The 19,435-nt window shown below is 40.0% G+C and overlaps 1 protein-coding gene across 6 annotated transcripts in view; it reads left to right on the forward strand.

The window, feature by feature from the left end:
* The window catches only part of COL14A1 (collagen type XIV alpha 1 chain), a 267,412-nt gene that overhangs the window by 234,802 nt on the left and 13,175 nt on the right, over positions 1–19,435 (forward strand). For all 6 annotated transcript variants that reach the window (XM_073794695.1, XM_019932069.3, XM_019932070.3 and 3 more), the window contains 3 exons: positions 3,163–3,198; positions 4,200–4,266; positions 7,132–7,320. In XM_073794695.1, coding sequence (XP_073650796.1) covers positions 3,163–3,198; positions 4,200–4,266; positions 7,132–7,320 — 292 coding nt within the window. The remainder of the gene's footprint in view (positions 1–3,162; positions 3,199–4,199; positions 4,267–7,131; positions 7,321–19,435) is intronic.

Raw genomic sequence — 19,435 nt, forward strand, 5'->3', positions numbered from 1 at the left:
GAAATCCGAATTGGAAAAGAAGTAAAACTGTCACTGTTTGCAGATTACATGATACTATACATAAAGAATCCTAAATATGCCACCAGAAAACTGCTAGAGCTAATCCATGTATTTGGTAAAGTTGCAGGATACAAAATGAATGCACAGAAATCTCTTGCATTCCTATACACTAATGATGAAAAATCTGAATGAGAAATTAAGGAAACACTCCAATTTACCACTGCAACAAAAAGATTAAAATACTTAGGAATAAACCTAACTAGTGAGACAAAAGACCTGTATGCAGAAAACTATAAGACACTGATGAAAGAAATCAAAGATGACACAAACAGATGGAGAGATATACCATGTTCTTGGATTGGAAGAATCAATATTGTGAAAATGACTATACTACCCAAAACAATCTATAGATTCAATGCAATCCCTATCAAATTACCAATGGCATTTTTTTTATAGAACTAGAACAAAAAAACCTTAAAATTTGTGTGGAGACACAAAAGACCCCAAATAGCCACAACAGTCTTGAGGGAAAAAAAACGGAGCTGGAGGAATCAGACTCCCTGACTTCAGACTATACTACAAAGCTACAGTAATCAAGACAATATGGTACTGGCACAGAAACAGAAACATAGATCAATGGCACAGGATAGAAAGCCCAGAGATAAATCCATGCACCTATGGTCAACTAATCTATGACAAAGGAGGCAAGGATATACAATGGGAAAAAGACAGTCTCTTCAATAAGTGGTGCTGGGAAAACTGGACAGCTACATGGAAAAGAATGAAATTAGAACACTCCCTAACACAAAAATAAACTCAAAATGAATTAGAGACCTAAATGTAAGACCTGACATTATAAAACTCTTAGAGGAAAACATAGGAAGAGCACTCTTTGACATAAATCACAGGAAGATCTTTTTCATCCACCTCCCAGAGTAATGGAAGTAAAAACAAAAATAAACAAATGGGGCCTAAGGAAACTTAAAAGCTTTTGCAAAGCAAAGGAAAGTACAAACAAGACGAAAAGACAACCCTCAAAATGGGAGAAAATACTTGCAAACAAATCAATGGGCAAAGGATTAATCTCCAAAATGTATAAACAGCTCGTGCAGCTCAATATTAAAAAAAACAAACAAACCAATCCAAAAATGGGCAGAAGACCTAAACAGACATTTCTCCAAAGAAGACATACAGATGGCCAAGAAGCACATGAAAAGCTGCTCAACATCACTAATCATTAGAGAAATGCAAATCAAAACTACAATGAGGTATCACCTCACACCAGTTAGAATGGGCATCATCAGAACATCTACAAACAGCAAATGCTGGAGAGGGTGTGGAGAAAAGGGAACCCTCTTGCACTCTTGGTGGGAATGTAAATTGATACAGCCACTATGGAGAAGAGCATGGAGGTTCCTTAAAAAACTAAAAATAGAACTACCATATGACCCAGGAATCCCACTACTGGACATATACCCAGAGAAAACCATAATTCAAAAAGACACACACACCCCAATGTTCATTGCAGCACTATTTACAATAGCCAGGTCATGGAAGCAACCTAAATGCCCATCGAGAGACGAATGGATAAAGAAGGTGTGGTACATATATAGAATGGAATATTACTCAGCCATATAAAGGAACGAAATTGGGTCATTTGTAGAGTTGTGGATGGATCTAGAGACTGTCATACAGAGTGAAGTAAGTCAGAAAGATAAAAACAAATATCGTATGTTAACGCATGTATGTGGAACCTAGAAAAATGGTACAGATGAACCAGTTTGCAGGGCAGAAATTGAGACACAGATGTAGAGAACAAACGTATGGACACCAAGAGGCGAAAGTGGCAGGGGCGGTGGTGGTGTAATGAATTGGGAGACTGGGATTGACGTATATACACTAATATGTATAAAATGGATAACTAGTAAGAACCTGCTGCATAAAAAATTAAATAAAATAAAATTCAAAAAGAAAAAAAGGAGGCAAGGGAAGGAAGGGTAAAAGATATAACCAGTGATGGGCTTGGACTGGCTTGTACGTGCTTGGGAGAGTAGATTTTGTGCTTCTCTTCCCTTTGAAACTCCATCTTCAGTGACAGCACATTTGTCACTTGAAATCAGCCATAGTACAAGCATTTACACCTCTGAAAACAGCAAACAGTACAAGTGAGGGCTTTTCATTTTTCCAGAAAGCCAGTTTACCTGCACACCGTGGGGTGAACCCAGAATTTTGAATTTGGATGACTAACTGAATAGAGATTTTGGAGATGATATGAGTTTGATTTGGGACCTGTTGAGATTATAGTAACAACTGGGAACAGTCTGACAATGTGACAAATTCCATCTCTAAATGGCACTCACTACCCTTTTGATAGAGAGGATAAAATGTTGTTCAGTAAATCTATTACGCTGCCTTGGAGTTGAAACAAAAAGATGAAATTATTCTGAAAACACATGTTTTGCATTATACATGTAACTTCATTGCAGAAACACTAAAAACGCCATTGTTTTATCAGTAAAAGTTTTTACAGATATGGTAAAGTTTCCTATGGATCAAAGAGTAGCTAAGCCACAAAACAAAATAATGATTCAGCTGACAGTTCGTGTTAATACAAGCTCGTATCATCAGGGAGACTCAGGGAGAAAGAATTGTTTGCTGTTATTCTGGATGGAAAGCAGAGTGAGGATGTGGGATTTCACAGATTTCATCTTTTACTTGAACTCTTAAGTCGGAAGATCTTTTCCTTTCTGTGAGAGATATTCTTTCAAAAATTAAAAGTTTATCTTTTCAGCAGAGATTTGTGAAATCAATTATGCAGCATCAGTAAAGTACAATTCAGAGGGTGGTGTTTTGTGTGAAACGATGTGAATGACTTATTCAGTGACACTATGTTGCAAAGCAGTATTGCTGCATGATCCCAATTTTGTATTCAAACTTATTGTGTCTGTGCATTAAAAGGCTGGAGGAGTAAAATGTTTAAAACAGCTGTCTCTGCTTGATGAGTTTACAGGTTGCTGTTTGTTTAACCCTGTTGCTGTGTATCTATTTTTGCTGTAGAATTATGAGAGCTAATAAAAAATGTTGATACAATAAGAAAAGATACACTGTCATGCTTGGCCGAGTGCAGTGTCACAAGTAACTTGACAATTTAAAATTTTACAGGGTGTCCCTGGAGCAAAGGGAGAAAGAGGAGAAAGAGTAAGTATCCTCTGGAGTGTTGACCAGTGGCAGCTGACTGCATACCTTTTGTTGCATAAGCCTGATAAAGGATAACCATTTACTCTCATGATTACTCATTGCTCTAATACCACTCCTCTTCCCCCTCTCCTCAACTCGCTTGGCTGTGAGCACATTTTCAAGGGAAAACCACCCTGTGGGCTAGAAATCAGGAGTGCTGACTTCTAGTTGCAGATCTGCTACTATCCAGCTAGATGACCTTAGGCCACTTCTTTCAGGCTAACATGGAGAGAATCAAACTCATCTAACTCACAAAGTGGATTTAATGAAGACATAATATAATGGATGTGAAAAGGCTTCAGAAAAGTAAAAGCTCTATTCAAAATGCCAAGCGGTAGATTGAGGCTTGTGTATTTCCAATATGGGAACCAAGGAAGACAAAGGCAGCGTGGAATCAAAGAACTGGCTGCGAAACTTAGATCAGTTTATTTCAGGGGCCTTCTATATCCTTTGAGAAATTGTGCCACTGCTCATATAATTGTGCTGTCGGCTCTAGTAGAAACAGCAGTGACCTTGGGCTCATCCAGTTACCTCTGTGAACACTTGGGCAGTATGTTTAACTCTGTTCATCTGTAAGATGGATTTAACATCTTTCCTCTGAGTTGCTGTTAGTATTAAGTAAGCCACTGGTTGAGAAATTGCTGTATTTTCAAACTGTAAAGAGCGATAAATAAGGCATTAAATACGTATGGGTTTATTACAAAACTAGTAAATTTTTTAGAATCTGGGGCCAGAAGCACTTGAACTTTTTAATTTCATAAAGGCTCTCAGGAACCTTGTACCATGAGTGCCAGATTGCTTACACCTTCTCCGTGTGCACCATGGTGATCAATCCTACCTGTTGCTAGGAGACAAAGAGCCCAGGTTGGCAACAATGAGTCAAGTCCCATTTCCATCCTGGAAGTCCTGCCATTGGCTGGGTTTGTGGCTGAGAGTCAGCAGTCTGCTTTTTTCTCATCCAGGGTGACCTACAGTCTCAAGCCATGGTGAGAGCAGTGGCACATCAGGTGTGCGAACAGCTCATCCAAAGTAAGTGCGTTATAGTTACAGATGTTTTTTTATTACACGTCCAGATGGGAATTTGCCTTTCACACAAGCGTAAAGACTAAGCTTTGTCTTGTTGCAGAAACATAAGCTTTACAGATGGCCATCACTAACCCATCTAAGTGATCATTACATATTACGCTAGAGTTCTGCATCGATAGTGCAGAGACCAAATTCCTCTCTGTTGTTTGTCCAAAAACTCTCTGTTTGCCCATGTAGGTTTAACTTGACAGTCCATATCAAATCTTTTATTTCTTCTTCATCTCTCCAGATAGATAGATTTTTTTCTCAAGTCCTCAGCACTTAAAAGCTGCCAAACTAAGGCATCAGAAGCTACCTTCAAGCCCCTAGATTTAAATCCATATCTCTTTCTTACCCATTGCTTTTGGTTAGCCCAAGGCCCTTCCCTTTATTCTTTAAGATTTATACCAGAAAAAATGCGGACACACAAACATACATGCACACATGGGGACAGGCTTCATGTGAACATTTGACATGATACTTGGGCTCCGTGCCAAAAATTACACTGGAACACACTTTATATCACACCTGTCCCATTTCTTCATTTTAAACTTGAACTTTCCCACAGGCCAGTATTTCAGTTACTGATTCATGCTCATTCACTTCCATACCCACGCATCTGTGCATTTCTCCCCTGCCCACTGACTTTATATTTTGTCTCAGTAATCTAACCAGAGGGTTACTAGAGTGGGCCCTTCTCTCTGCCAGTCATTTGTTTAGTTCCACAAAGATCTGAGGCCACAAGGAGATGAAATATTCCTCTCAAACCCAGACAGCTCTGGCCTAGCTCTGCTGCCAAGCCCCCTGGTTCTGTAGCATCCACCATCTCCAAGGCCAACATTACCTAAGCGGCTGCCTTAACAGCTTTGAGGTTATATTTTTTTTAACCTGGGAAGTTTGGGAATCCTGTAAGTGTCCAAGAAGGTGCCATTGGCTGGGTCCAAAATTCCATCTGCAGTAGATAAACCCAGATCTCATCCTGCAGAAAGCATGGAGTGAAGGTCTACAGGGGCTTGGAAGAGTTTTCATTAAGACGTAAATCTTAGGGCAAACTGAATACAAAGCTACTATCTTCAGATGTAGTAGTAACGCTCCGTGTATTTTAACTTTATTTCATTTTGTATTATATTGCCCAAGCTAGTGGTTGTGAAAGAATTTATCAGTTAAATGAAACTACTTAAGTTTAATGCCAAAATAGGATCTCTGAAGATACAATTAATTATAAAAGGGAAACAACATTAAGTAGAATATGTCCAAAGCTAACCTGTACCTTGGATTATTTTGTAAGTTTCTCATTTCAAGTATACACTGTAAATGGGTGGGTAATGATTTTAAGGAAACCTAAGGGTTAAATCCTAACATGACTCACTGACTATAATATAAGGAAGATTTCACAATAGTTGCTATCTTATTCCACTGTAGAATAAAAATCTTATATAAATATGTGATTATTTGAAACATGCCCTAAAAATTGAGAGTCCAAAATGCAGTTTTTCCCATCAGCAATTCTCAGATTCTTGTGAATAACTTCTAGGAAATAGAAACCAACAGGGGTTATACAAGAGCTGAACCATGTCAGTAAAATAGGGAGGCCCTGCCTGTCAATGTCCTTGTCAGAGGAAAAAAATAGAAGAGATTTTATGCCAGTCTATGAGCAAAACCCAACCCACCCAGAAGCTTTATTTCTGGTACCTCAATCATCTGCCCACACACCCCTTCACGTTTCTCTGGGCTTCTTATTTCCTTCCTTAGGCTTCACCTCAGAACTTGATTATCATTTAGCATAGAATTCCTCACATGCTCAGTTACCTGGTTTTTAGTCCAGATCTGAATTATGCTAGGAAAGTTTATGTGGGAAGCTGTGTGAGGCTGAGGTGATGACAGCTAGAGAAGTATCAATAATAAAGGATGGCCCTTTTATCAAAGGAGGAAGCTGAAAAAGCAGATGTGGAAATGTCTGATCCCACCCACACATTCATGGACATGCCTACTAATGGCTCCCGGGTCACCAGGAGGCCAATCCTACTTACAGTCATGGTCCTATGCTTAAGAACGCATTGACTATATCTTAGAAATCATCCCTCTAAAAATGGTTACTATTCTTTATTTAGGGTTCAATGTTTACAAAGGAATAAATGACAGTCATCTGGAAAGTTCACTTCTTTGGGAAAATGTTATCTCCTGATGATGCTGAAAAATGGGGCATTATGGTATCAAATACTTTCTCAATCTATACTTCTAATTATTAAAATACATTCTTCCAGGCACAGCTGAGTTAAGGGATTCTGGGAGAGAGCGCCAGATTTTTTTAAAAAATAAAGCTATTCAGAGTTTCTGCAGCTGGGACCCAAGTAAAGGTTTCTGCAAAAAGCCTTGGCAATGAAGAAATGAGTTGAAACAGAGCACTTGTCTGGGGATTACTGAGCAAGAGGGTGGGACAGGCTTTGTGGGTTGGAAGAAAGACATATTACTTGGGTGGAAATCGCTGGGGAAAAGGGGCAGCTGGGTGAGGATTTAGGGGTCAGATAAATGTTGGGGGTGAAGACAAAATTTATGATTTCTGGTCAGTGATGTTTACTGAGATGCTGACGTGAGCTGTGGAATTCCAAACACATGAGATGCGACTTGAATACAGTCCAGCTGTTAATATCATCCGAAGTAAAATGCAAAAAGTTTTCAGTTGGAAATCAACTTATTTCAGAGGGATGTGCTTCTTCCTGTTGGTGGGTGTCTAACAGAATTGTTTGGAACCTTGACAGATAATACCTTCAGTTCTCCCTTTCTAAGTGTGACAATTCATCGAATGCTTCTTTGTCCTTCGTGTCTCAGGTCATATGGCCAGGTACACAGCCATCCTCAACCAGATTCCCAGCCAGTCAACGTCAATTCGGACCATCCAAGGGCCTCCTGGAGAGCCTGGGAGACCAGGCTCCCCTGGAACCCCTGGTGAACAAGGACCCCCAGGTGCCCCAGGCTTCCCAGGAAATGCGGGTGTGCCAGGGACCCCAGGAGAACGAGGTAAGCTGGACCACTCCTCTCACTGAGTGCGCCGAAACAAGAGTGTAACGGTGGTGCTTATGCAATGATAAAGTTCCAAATAATGGACCTAAATTAATTCTATTCCAGCTATTCTTCAGCTTCTTGTTTATTAATTCCCAATATTGAGAAAATTGAGTAATCTACAAAACATTTATTAAGAGCCACGCCTGCTTGTATGCAAAGGGAGGATCAGAAACCCCAATTCACCTCTAAAAGGCTTTTGAGCTCATGAGAGAAAGAGGTCCCCACTAGATGGATGAATTAAAAAAAATATGCCCATCCAGGTAGAATTACAACATGATACCCCACTCTGGACAGATGTAGCATCAAACATATGTGTCAACTGAAAAAAAAACACACACACAACCTAAAAGTTGAGAATTATGTTTTATTTGGCGGACTCACTGAGGACTTAAGCCTGGGATGCAGCCTCTCAGATGGGTCTGAGGAGCTGCTCCGAAGAGATGAAGGAGGACCTGGATTTGTAGGAGTTTTGCAACAAAAACCAGGTAGTGGGAACATCAAAAGAGAACTGTTAATTAAGGAAAAACAGGCATCTCAAATTAATGAGTTTAGCACTTTCCTATGAATGGGAAGATGCAAGAGTCTGGGCTCATTGAAATCATTCCTTTGATACGAACCTTAACTACCTAGAGCCAGTATTCTGTTCCTTTCCATCCTGAATCTCCTCAGGGTGCACTGGTGGGGGCAGCCGTAGTGGCTGCTGGCTTGATGGACACAACATCTTTTGTTTGCTCGTATGGCAAGCAGCATTCTTTGTCCACATGTGTCATGGCAAGTAGAGAACTCACTTCCTAGGTCTGGTACATTTTTTTGTGCAGTGCCCATACCAGGCAACGGTCAGCCTTGAGGTAAGGCATGAGTCATATCAACATATGATTTACATGTGCTTATGTAGACCATGCCAGTTCTAAACTTCAAATTAAATACTGTTTGTGGCTCATCTTCCTATAACATGAGGCAGTATTTTATTTAACAGTTCCATGGGCCAATGTTTAATCTTTCCTACTAAAGTTTCTTTCAAATAGAGATCCTACTTAGCCTTTTCTTCTACCCTTTACAGGTCTTAGCAGTGTTGTGTAAGACAATAATGGATTCTTTCGATTGAATTTCACCCTATCCTGTAATTGGCCAAGATCTCCCACTCCAGAAGCAGATCAGGTCAAAGAGGAGTGGGAAAAGGGGTTACGTATCAGCCACAAAGAAAGTGACAGGAAAAGAGATAACCAATAAAAGTATTTTCTAGGACACAATTTTATGGAATGTAGATTGGGAGAAAAGCTAACTAGTACCTATCTGCTCTTGTGAGTCATATTGCTTTAATGAGATGGGTAGGATATACTTCTTTGATCAAACTTGAGATGTAAAATGCAGATTACCAAGATAATATCTCATGTTTATTCTTGATCCATGCCAACAGGCCATGTGCATTTCTGCCTTTGCACTTTTGGACACTTTGTTCTTCCCCCTTTGGAAATGTCCTTTCCTTTCCCTGCCTTATGTGAATCTCACTCTTAGTTCAAGGCTCAGCTTAACCCCTGTCTCATGCATGAAGTTTTTGTTGATTGTTCTGGACCAACAGATGTCTCCACCCCCTGAATACCTGATGCTCTGACCATCTCTCCCACCCATTTTAGCAGTCATCACATGTTAATGAACAGCATGATGGCAGAAAGCAGGGCTCAGGTCTGAATTGCTGTGCAATAATAGGTCCTCATCAGATAATTGTTGCTTTGATTGCAACCCAGTTCTGATTTTCCTTTCTAAAGGGTTTTCCTGTGCCAGGGCACTAAATCAGCAGATGTAGAGAAGGACATAATTTCCTCGCAGTGTACCAGCGATCTGGCAGCCAGGAAGGTGGCCACCTCTGTCAACAGGACACCCTCTAATGGGGTTGGTGATGGATCAGCTGTGACTCAGGGAGCACAGAGCCAGCGCCTGAGTCACACTCGGCAAGTCACAAGTTGTCTTTGTTCTTTTTGGAAGTCCTGTCCTCGTTCCTGCCAGACTGAGTCTTTCCTGCTCTGCAAGAACACTTGAATGCTTAGATCAGAGAAGAGTCAGCCAAGGATCCTCAAACAGTGGTCCAGACAGCCCTCAAAATATGAATTTCCATGATATAATTTGCTGACATACATGTATGTATATATTCCGAAAGAGTATAGTAGATAAGCAAAATCCTGTATTTCACAAACACAGGTAGGATGACAGTAAAAGAAAGTGAGAAATGCCCTCTGAGCATGAGGGAAGGTGATTTTGGTTGATCACCAACTGGGAGGGTGCGCTTTGGGGTTTAAGGTAGGGGTTTATAGGCCAGCGCCCAGGGCACTTTTCATTCCCAGCAGAGTATTTCAATCCTGTTGCAATTGGGATTCATGGTTGCAAGGAGCACAATAATTTTTTTTAAAAAGTATTTATTGAAGTATAGTTGATTTACCATGCTGTGTTAGTTTCACGTATACAGCAAAGTGATTCATGTTTTGATATTAGCCTTGTGGTCCAAAAACCCAGAAAAGATTGATACAGAAAAATGTCTGCCTTTCCACGAAATCAAAACAATAGAATTTTAAAACTGAAGAAACTTCAGCCATCTTTTCTCCTGACCCTCTCATTTTATATAAAAAAGAAACTTATAAAGATATCAAGGCCCAAAGAGGCTAGAAGTCAGCCAATGTCAGGACTGGAAATAAAAACCAGAGATCAGTTTGATTTTTCTTCTGTATAAAATATGATTATCACTATAGTGTAGAATACAATTTTAAAAGGACACTTTATTATAATGAGTAAAAATAAGTGCTATTACTAGGCGGTGTACTTAGACAAATAATAAGCTACAAAAGTAAGACTGTAAGAAATATGGGTGTTGAGATTCTGGCATAGCATTGAGGGGAACCTCACTTTCTGCTGAGTCTTCATTAAAAAAAAAAATTCATGACTCTATTGATACGGCTAATTTTTCACCAGAAGTACTCCATCTGATTTCTCTATTCTAATTTTTCAAAAGTTTTTCAAACTTCTTAAACATAATGAACAAGAAGAAATACACTTTACATCATGATGCTGTATGCATGTGCATGTGTGTGCATTCAAACTTATATAACTGAGGCAAATAGAAATAATACTTTCCCTTACTATTGTTTCCTGTTTTCTTTTGTTAAAAGGCTAAGGGGCAGCATGGGGAATTCTGTTCAATACTCTGTAATAACCTATACGGGAAAAGAATCTGAAAAAGAAGAGATATATGTATATGTATAACTAAGTCACTTTGCTTTGCACCTGAAACTAATACAACATTGTATATCAACTATATTCCAATATAAAAATTAAAAAAAAATGGCTAAGGGGCACCTTTGGGTTTTATGACCTCAGTTTGAAATACACTGTTCTAGTTCAAGATCTTTGATTAACGCCATTCTTTTTTTTTTTTTTTTTTTTTTGCGGTACGCGGGCCTCTCACTGTTGTGGCCTCTCCCGTTGCGGAGCACAGGCTCCGGACGCGCAGGCTCAGCGGCCATGGCTCACGGGCCCAGCCGCTCCACGGCATGTGGGATCCTCCCCGACCGGGGCACGAACCCGTGTCCCCTGCATCGGCAAGGCGGACTCTCAACCACTGCGCCACCAGGGAAGCCCCTGATTAACGCCATTCTTATCACTGAAATATCCAAAGAATATGCATTTTTAGAGAATAGAAATTGCAAACATTCCTTCCACATCAGCTCGGCGAAGTAGACGACCATTCACGACTTGCCTTATTTCCTAACAGAAGACTGTATTTTCACTCCATCTGATTGTCTTTCTCGCTCTCATTAACCCTTTGTCTCCTTTAACTTAAAGTATTTTTCATAAGAGTGTGTGGAACAGTCTCTTAGCTGTCTTCTCCCATAGGTTGTAGTAGAAAGAGAATCCTCAGACTTTAATGATTCAGAGAGATCCTGCAGCCCACATTGTTCCTCCAAAGCTTAAACTCCAGCTGAGACTTGGCTCATTATTGACACCCAGAATTGAAGGGGTTCCACTTGCATCACAGAAGCAAAATGTGACGCGCCTGCTTTCTCTCCTCACTGTTAACTTATGTCAGAGAAAAGCGATTCCTCCATGGACTAGGCTACATTTTCGCTGCCTTTCCCCATTAAACTGCACCATCTTCAGGTAAATGGCTCTGTAGCCTGGCTTCCAAAATTTAGAAAAATGGGTGGGATCAGCTCTGAGGTTCCTCTGTTGTTCCCTGAACTGGGACAATTGAGTCCTATCTATTCTGACTTAAACTCACTCTCCAGTTAGCCTTGTGTGATTCTAACGAGATCGTCTTGACAACTCAATTTCTAATTGTGATCTCTGCATGTCATTCCCAGATGACCAATCTGTTGATTTCCTTTTTCCATTTATTTACATGTTCATTATCCACACTGATATCTTGAACCATCTGTGAACCCAGACAACAGTAGCTTAGTTGGTCTAGATTCCACAAAATTCAGTTTACTTATTTATCTGAAAAGAACTGGGAAATTTCCCTGATTTCAGTCTTCATGCAACTCCTTCAGTTTCCATGATTCTCCAAAATATACTGGATCAGAGGAACCACCCAACTAAAGATTTTCATGTTTAGATTGTATATCCATAACAGCTGGAATTCATAGCTGGTTTATTTTCTATAATAAATCAACAAATATTTATGAAATTCAAGGTTTATGTAAGGCTCTTGGCTGGGCAGTGTGTGAGATAATACTATGATTTATGGCTTTTGCTTGTTATGTTAGGCGCCAGATGCATCTGGCAATATTGTGCTCGGTCCCATATATACAACCTCATTTGGATAAAATAGAAGACACGGTTTGGATAAGGAAAGAATATGATATATTAACTGAATGTACAAGTAGGGAGATGGCAACTGCTAAGCAAGTTATATGGAAAGTACATGCTGTCAGAAGTTAGAGGAAGACAGCACTGTGGCCTTTGATAAGAAACGGTGCTATCATTTATTAAGCAATTACTTAATAAGCCAGCAGTTGCTTAGTATATTTTTAATGTTCATAAAACTTTTATGAGATCCGTATTAGCCCCATTTTTAGGTGAGGAAACTGAGGCTCAGCCAGATGGTCAATTGTCACAAAGGCCACACAGCTGAACAGCAGGGGACCAGAATTCGAATCCAGATGTGTATGATTCCAGAATATCTGTGCTTGCTCACCTCTGCCCTGTTGTCACCTTTAAATTCATTGCTTGGCAGGCGTTTCACAGAGGAGGCCAGCACTGTGCAGGGTTTGGTGAACCCTGTTTCATTATGGCTCCTAATATCCACAGTTAATAGCATGTGAACTGCTACACTAACCAGTGTTTTAGTGGGTTATAGTTGTACTATTTGCAAGCTTCTTAATGCATTCTGTTCTGCTGTGTTTGGATAGCCTTGGGGCATCCGTGACCTGGCAGATGACCAGCTTTGAGAAGTCAGGTGACCTGTTTTGGGTACCTATGAACATGATAAAGACACTTTTTAAAAAATTTATTATTTTTGGCTGCGCTGGGTCTTCGTTGCTGCACGTGGGCTTTCTCTAGTTGCAGCGAGTAGGGGCTACTCTTCGTTGCGGTGCGCGGGCTTCTCATTGCAGTGGCTTCTCTTGTTGCGGAGCACGGGCTCTAGGCGCGCAGACTTCAGTAGTTGTGGCACGTGGGCTCAGTCATTGTGGCTCATGGGCTTAGTTGCTCCACGGCATGTGGGATCTTCCTGGACCAGAGCTCAAACCTGTGTCCCCTGCATTGGCAGGTGGATTCTTAACCACTGGGACATGAGGGAAGTCCCTGATAAAAGCATTTTTTACGGTTATATATTTTGGCACTTGACAGTTCTTCTGGATTTTAGCATAGGCCCAGTAGGGCAGTAACCTATAGGGAAATTGGTCATGGATCTGGCCATAGAAGTTATACTTCTATTATAGTGTCTCAGCCTGGGGGCAAATAGGGAGAAACCTGGAACAAAGTAATTTAATCTTGTTTCACTTCTGATATTTTAGAAGAGAAACCGTTTTCACCTTACTATGCGTGATGCTGCTTTAGCTGGAAACAGCATGATGGGAAGGAAAGAATGCAGTTTGGGGCATCAATCACATATGGGTTAGGATCCTAACTTTGCCACATACTAGCTATGTAATCTTGGCTGCTTAATCTTTCTGAATCTTCATTCATTCATTTAACCAGCACTTACTGAGCATCTACTACATGTCAGGCCTGGTGTTGGGTGTTAACAGCACAGTGGTAAACAGGGGATACAGCTCTTGCCTTTTATGTACTTTGCATAGAGACAGATATTAAACAAAAAAATACATGAATAGCTTAATTTCAGTTTTTATGTGTTATGAAAAAATGTAGGTTGCTCTATGAACATGGAAGAGGGGACTCTGACTTACTCTGTTGAGTCAGTGCTGTTTTAACCGAGACCTGAAAGTTTAGGAGTTTGCCATATCAGTAAGAAAGAAAGTCAGAAGAGGGCATTCTAGGCAAAGACAGCAATAGCATGTGCAAAGGTCCTGAGGTGGGAAGGGACTTGAAACCTATAAAGCCATGATTCTCAGCCCTAGCAAACATATTGTCTCCTATTTATAACAAATAATTTGCAACATTTCTGTTACTGTTCTAAACTGAAACTTATAGATAATAAATATTACCTGCCTTCACACATAATTTTAAAAAAATAGAATGTCGTACTATGTAATATAAAGAAGTAAAAGGAGAGTAATTTATGGTCAAATACTTTATTCCAATATACAGATTTCCAGCATAACTACAATGGAAACATAAAGAATAAATCAAAATGTACTTGTATTTAAGAATTATTAAAATGCAACAGTTCCAAATTCAAGGTGATATAGTTGAGCTTTATCAATTACTTATGTCTCTGCATTTGTCTCTATTGTGTTCACAGTGAAGATCTATTAAGATAGCAAGTACATCACTGGCATTATGCAAATAAATGTAAATTACCTTCTCCTACTTTTTCAGGCACATGTTTTTTGGTTAACACATCTCTTGATTTTTCATTATGTCCTTTTTCCTACTAGACGGGGTCATGTCTTTCCCTATGCCAGCACCTGAAAAAAAGTTTACTGGAAATGACTGGAAGTTATCATTGCAAAGACTTTCCCTTTGCTGGACTTCATTAGTTTCTGTAAATTTCATGAGCACTTTACGTCTACTCTGTGGGATCAAATCTTTTGGATGTAAGAGCTCTAGTCACTCCAATATTATTATTGAGGATTAAAAAATATTAATATTGGAATGTCATTTTTTTTTTTTTTTTTTTTTTTTGCGGTACGCCGGCCTCTCACTTTTGTGGCCTCTCCCGTTGCGGAGCAGAGGCTCCAGACGCACAGGTTCAGTGGCCATGGCTCACGGGCCCAGCCGCTCCGCGGCATGTGGGATCTTCCCGGACCAGGCCACAAACCCGTGTCCCCTGCATCGGCAGGCGGACTCTCAACCACTGCGCCACCAGGGAAGCCCTGGAATGTCATTTTAATCAAGAGAAAATATCACGTTTGTCTAAAAGCTTGACGCTAGGGCAGTTTCTAACCTCTGTTGGCTCTCAGGATTAATTTGTTATTGTTCTTTGAGGATAAAATCCCTGAGTGACTCTTGAAGTTGGAAAATGTCTCTCCTTGAGCTTTCCCTGCCACCGAAGACCAAATTTCTAATGACTGGATGTAAAGAAAGACAATCTTTAGAGATCAATTTTTATCAGTCAGGTTCTGTGGTTAACTTGAAAAAGATTGTCTTCGTTTCAGAAAATGAGAAAAGGGGGATGGGAGAAGGATAAGATGAAACACAACTGAACTCCCCTAAGCAAACACAGATAGAAAAGGAATCGGCCATCTTCTGGTTGCCGTTAAGTCAGTGACACCACCTTTCAGAGACAGAGAAGTGGCTGTCAGGGCAGCAGATGACACACTAAAGCTAACACTGAGTCCCTTATGCTCGTGCCACAGTTTACTGTGAATCCACAGGGCTGAGAAGTCTAGAGAAAAAGCTAGGTCCCCAATGGATTCAAAGCTGGGTGAGAGAAGTAGGGTTCTTATGTTCAATTCCTGTGGCTGAAAAGAGCTGTTGGCACAGACGATACATTTGGCAGAAAACTTGGGTCACAAATTCAGAAGTGAAGCATAGTAGTTGTGAGCCAGGAATGCCTCAATGGTAAGCATCTGTGAAACTTCTTAATGTCCCTTGTATCCTGGTTTATTCCTGGAAAAATTCTCTTTATGGGACAGATCAACGTGATGAAAGATAGAGGGCCAGTAGAGCTCTCATAATAAGTTACTGGTTGATGCTTAAATATTTACAAGTCTTCCCTGTGATGTTGTGTTATGGTTGATACTCAGCTGCATGAGACATCGTCTTTTCATTGCTGATAAAAATCTGCTGAAATACATGTTTGTCTTCTTCCTCTCTTGCTTTCCTATCCCCTCCCTCTCATATCCTGAGAGATGAATTCCAGAGAAATAGTTTTCTCTTTTCACACCCATTAATTATCCGGTAAAGTCCAGTTTGAATGTCCTTTGGAATAAGACCTTTCTCTGAAGGTTTGATGGATTGTGTTTTCCTAATGTATAGTGACCTTAAGGCATTGACAATGAATGCTCTATCTCTTTATCTCTTTGTACCATCTTTTATTTTGTAGATTGTTGGTTTTTTTTCCTGTTACAGAATGACCCTTTGCATTTACCATGGCTGCAGAAAGAAGCCCTATGTATTGATCTATTACTATGAACAAATTACTCTAAAACTTAGAAGCTTAAAACAACAAAACATATATAATCGTGGATTTTATGGGTCTGGGATTCAGGAATAGTTTAGCTGGGTGCTTCTGGCTCAGGGTCTCTCATGAGGTTGCAGTTAAGATGTCAGTCAGGGCTACAGTTAGCTGGAGGCTCAAATGGGGCTGGCAGAGCTACTTCCAGGATGGCTGGCTCACTCACTATCAGGAATGATTAGCAGGGTCTCAGGCCCTCCCTGACTACTCTGCTTATATTTGCATGGGAAGGACAAGTCTCTCCATAGGGATGCTTGGATGTTCTCACAGCATGGCTGCTGCTTTCCTCAGAGCCAGTAATCCCTGCAAGAGAGCAGGGATGAGTCCACAGTACCTTTTGTAACTAGTCCTAGAAGTCACAGCTTTGCTTTCATCATATTCTCTTTATTAGGAGGGAGTCACTAAGCCCTGCCCATGCTCAAGTAGAGGGGGGCTAAGCTGTACCTTTGAAGGGAGGAGCATAGAATTTGTGAGTATGTATTTAATCACATTGTTCTAAATTCAACCAAGGTTTTCTGCCCTTGCCATGTAACCACGGTGATGCTTTCATCTGTAAGAATGATTTCCACACAGTCTGACTTCTAGTGCACTTGTGGAGGGTTGGCTCATGCTGTGTCTGCCTGTTTTTGCCATTTAAATGGGTGTCTTTCTCCCCCTCCTCCTTTAAAGTATTCAAATGCCAGATGCAGCTTTTTAGAGGGAAATATAAGATGTAGATTTAAGCACCTTGAAAGAGTAGCACCTATTGGAAAAGGCTTTTTGTAGACTAACACTTTTCGTGTCCCTATTTCTGGAATTCATTGTAATCAGGGTAAAATCATTTGCCAGTCAAACACAAAGAATTATTTTAAAAAGGCATTGACAAATTAAAATTATCATTAAATTGTGTCCCCACTCTTCGTACTACTGTAATATGACTATTACAATAACAAAAAACTGTAACTGTTGTTTTGTTTACTTTTTGCCATGAAAACTGATATAGTTGTTTCTGTAGCTTAAATTTTTTTTGAAATCCTTAATTGGAATGTCTGTGTAGTAGGTTGTAGCAGATTCTTTGCATTGGATTTCAGTCCTTGTCTTAGGTGATGGGTAATATGCTGGAAATACTGCCCAATGTTAATGCCATCTCAGGAAGATATCTTTGTGTAGTCCCAGGTTATGTTTCCCAGTCAGCTTCACTTCAAGTCTGTACCCTTTGCTCTAGCCAAACTGAACTACTCAGGGCTCTCAGTATGAGTCAGCTTTTGCTGCGTAACAAACCACAAAAATCTCAGTAACATACAGCAATAGATATTATTTCTCACCACATGTCTGTGGGAGGCAAGGGCAGCTCTGCTCTGCTGGGGCCCTGGCTGGGGGGGCAGTAGCTCCCTAGACTATGTTCTCCTTATGGCATTGGCAGAAATAAACAGGGCAACCCACCCACCAGTCATATTTCAAACCTCTGTTCACATCATTGCCCACTGATATCCCATTGGTTGAAGCAAGTCACACGGCCAAGTCAAAATCCAAGGGCTAGGGAGATGCATGAGCCTGCTGCAAGAGAACAGATGCATAATTCGATTGCAGAATAGTGAAGAATTCAGACCACTGTTTCGGTTTACCACATCTTCATACATGCCTTTTCCTTTCCATACTCAGGGCTGATTCCTGTTGTGCCCTGTTCTTATAGCCTTTCATGGATTTTCACATGTTATTCTGACTCCCCAGAGCTCTCTTTCCTCCTCTGGCTCAATCAGACTCAAATTTTGAAACTCATCTCAAGAGTCAACTCTGCCAGACCACTCATCCCTCACTGTGGTTTATTTGTTTGGCCAGTGTGTTTGTTGTTGCTACACTACATTATTCCAACTGGATGAACAGGTGGAAGATCTGAGTAACATCTCTCTCGTTTGTACTCCCTGGTCCCCAAACACATGCCTCCATCGTAGCAGTTTCCCGTTATATTGTAATTGTTGGTGTACTTGTCTGTCTTCCCACTGGACTGTGAGTTCCTTGAATGGGACTGTGCCTTTCATCTCTGCATCCTCCACAAAGGAGCTGAACACATATTTGACAGATGAATGGATGGCCGATCCCTACCTCATTACCGTGTAAAACATGTTGTTTAGCGCCAAGGTAGAATATACTTTCTTGAATTGTCCTTTATTGGTTTCACCTCTGTTAATCCTGTTTCACCAATGAGACTACATGCTCCCCACAAACCAAATTTAATGTCTGTTTTCCTTTTATTCCTCATAATACCTGTTATCTGATAGCTATTTCATGACTCATAAGTGATTTATGGTGTTAACTACCACTTGGCTAGCTTTTTGGCTGCCATTTCTCATTCAGCCCTAGAGCCATGATAAAAGCAGAAGCCCATGTGGTTTAGTTCATCAATCTAAAGACATCCTGTTAATAGCCAATGACTGCCAAGTTGACAGCGTCAGCATTTTCTTCAAATCATCATCATATAATTTTAGCTGGAAAAGCAGGGTGAAATTTTTAAATAGAAGTTTTGGTTATACTGGATATATTTTATATGCATTTCCTAAATACATAGAAAAAGCATTGGATTTTTCAGTGCCCAGATTTAAGTGTGTCTAATTTAGATGTCTGTGGTAAAAAGGTCAAAGGATCTTCTGCCTATGTTGCCTCTGTGTGTGTGTGTGTGCACGTGTACACACACAAATCTGGAAATAGAGAAAGAGAGAGACTCCCTTTACTTTATTTTTTATCATGTTTTCTTCCAGTTTTATTGAGATATAATTAACATACACTGTATAAGCTTAAGGCATATAGCATAATGATTTGGCTTACATACGCCATGAAATGGTTACCACAGTAAGTTTAGTGAATATCCATTATCTGGTAGATATACAAAATTAAAGAAATTGGAAAAAAATGATTTTTTCTTGAGAAAATATTTTTCTCTTAGGATTTACTCTCTTGACAATTTACATATATAAGCACAGCAGTATTAATTATTTTTATCATGTCATACTTTCCATCCCTAGTACTTATTTATCTTATAAGTGGAAGTTTGTACATTTTGACGTCCTTCATCCAATTCTCTTTTCCCCACTCCCTATCTTTTAAATGTAGAAATGTGTTTTGTCATTTTCTAAATTTCTGGCCTTGAACATAAACAAGTGAAATGGAAGTATACCATGTACTAGTTTATAGGATAAAACTAAAGCTGTTTATATTAGCTATGATAAACCATTTTCAGTGAATTTTTTGACATGGCTTTTAAAGCAATAAGTACATTATAATAAATAAGTATACCAAATGCAT

This window comes from Tursiops truncatus, chromosome 17, assembly GCF_011762595.2.
Source record: "Tursiops truncatus isolate mTurTru1 chromosome 17, mTurTru1.mat.Y, whole genome shotgun sequence".
Taxonomy (NCBI): domain Eukaryota; kingdom Metazoa; phylum Chordata; class Mammalia; order Artiodactyla; family Delphinidae; genus Tursiops; species Tursiops truncatus.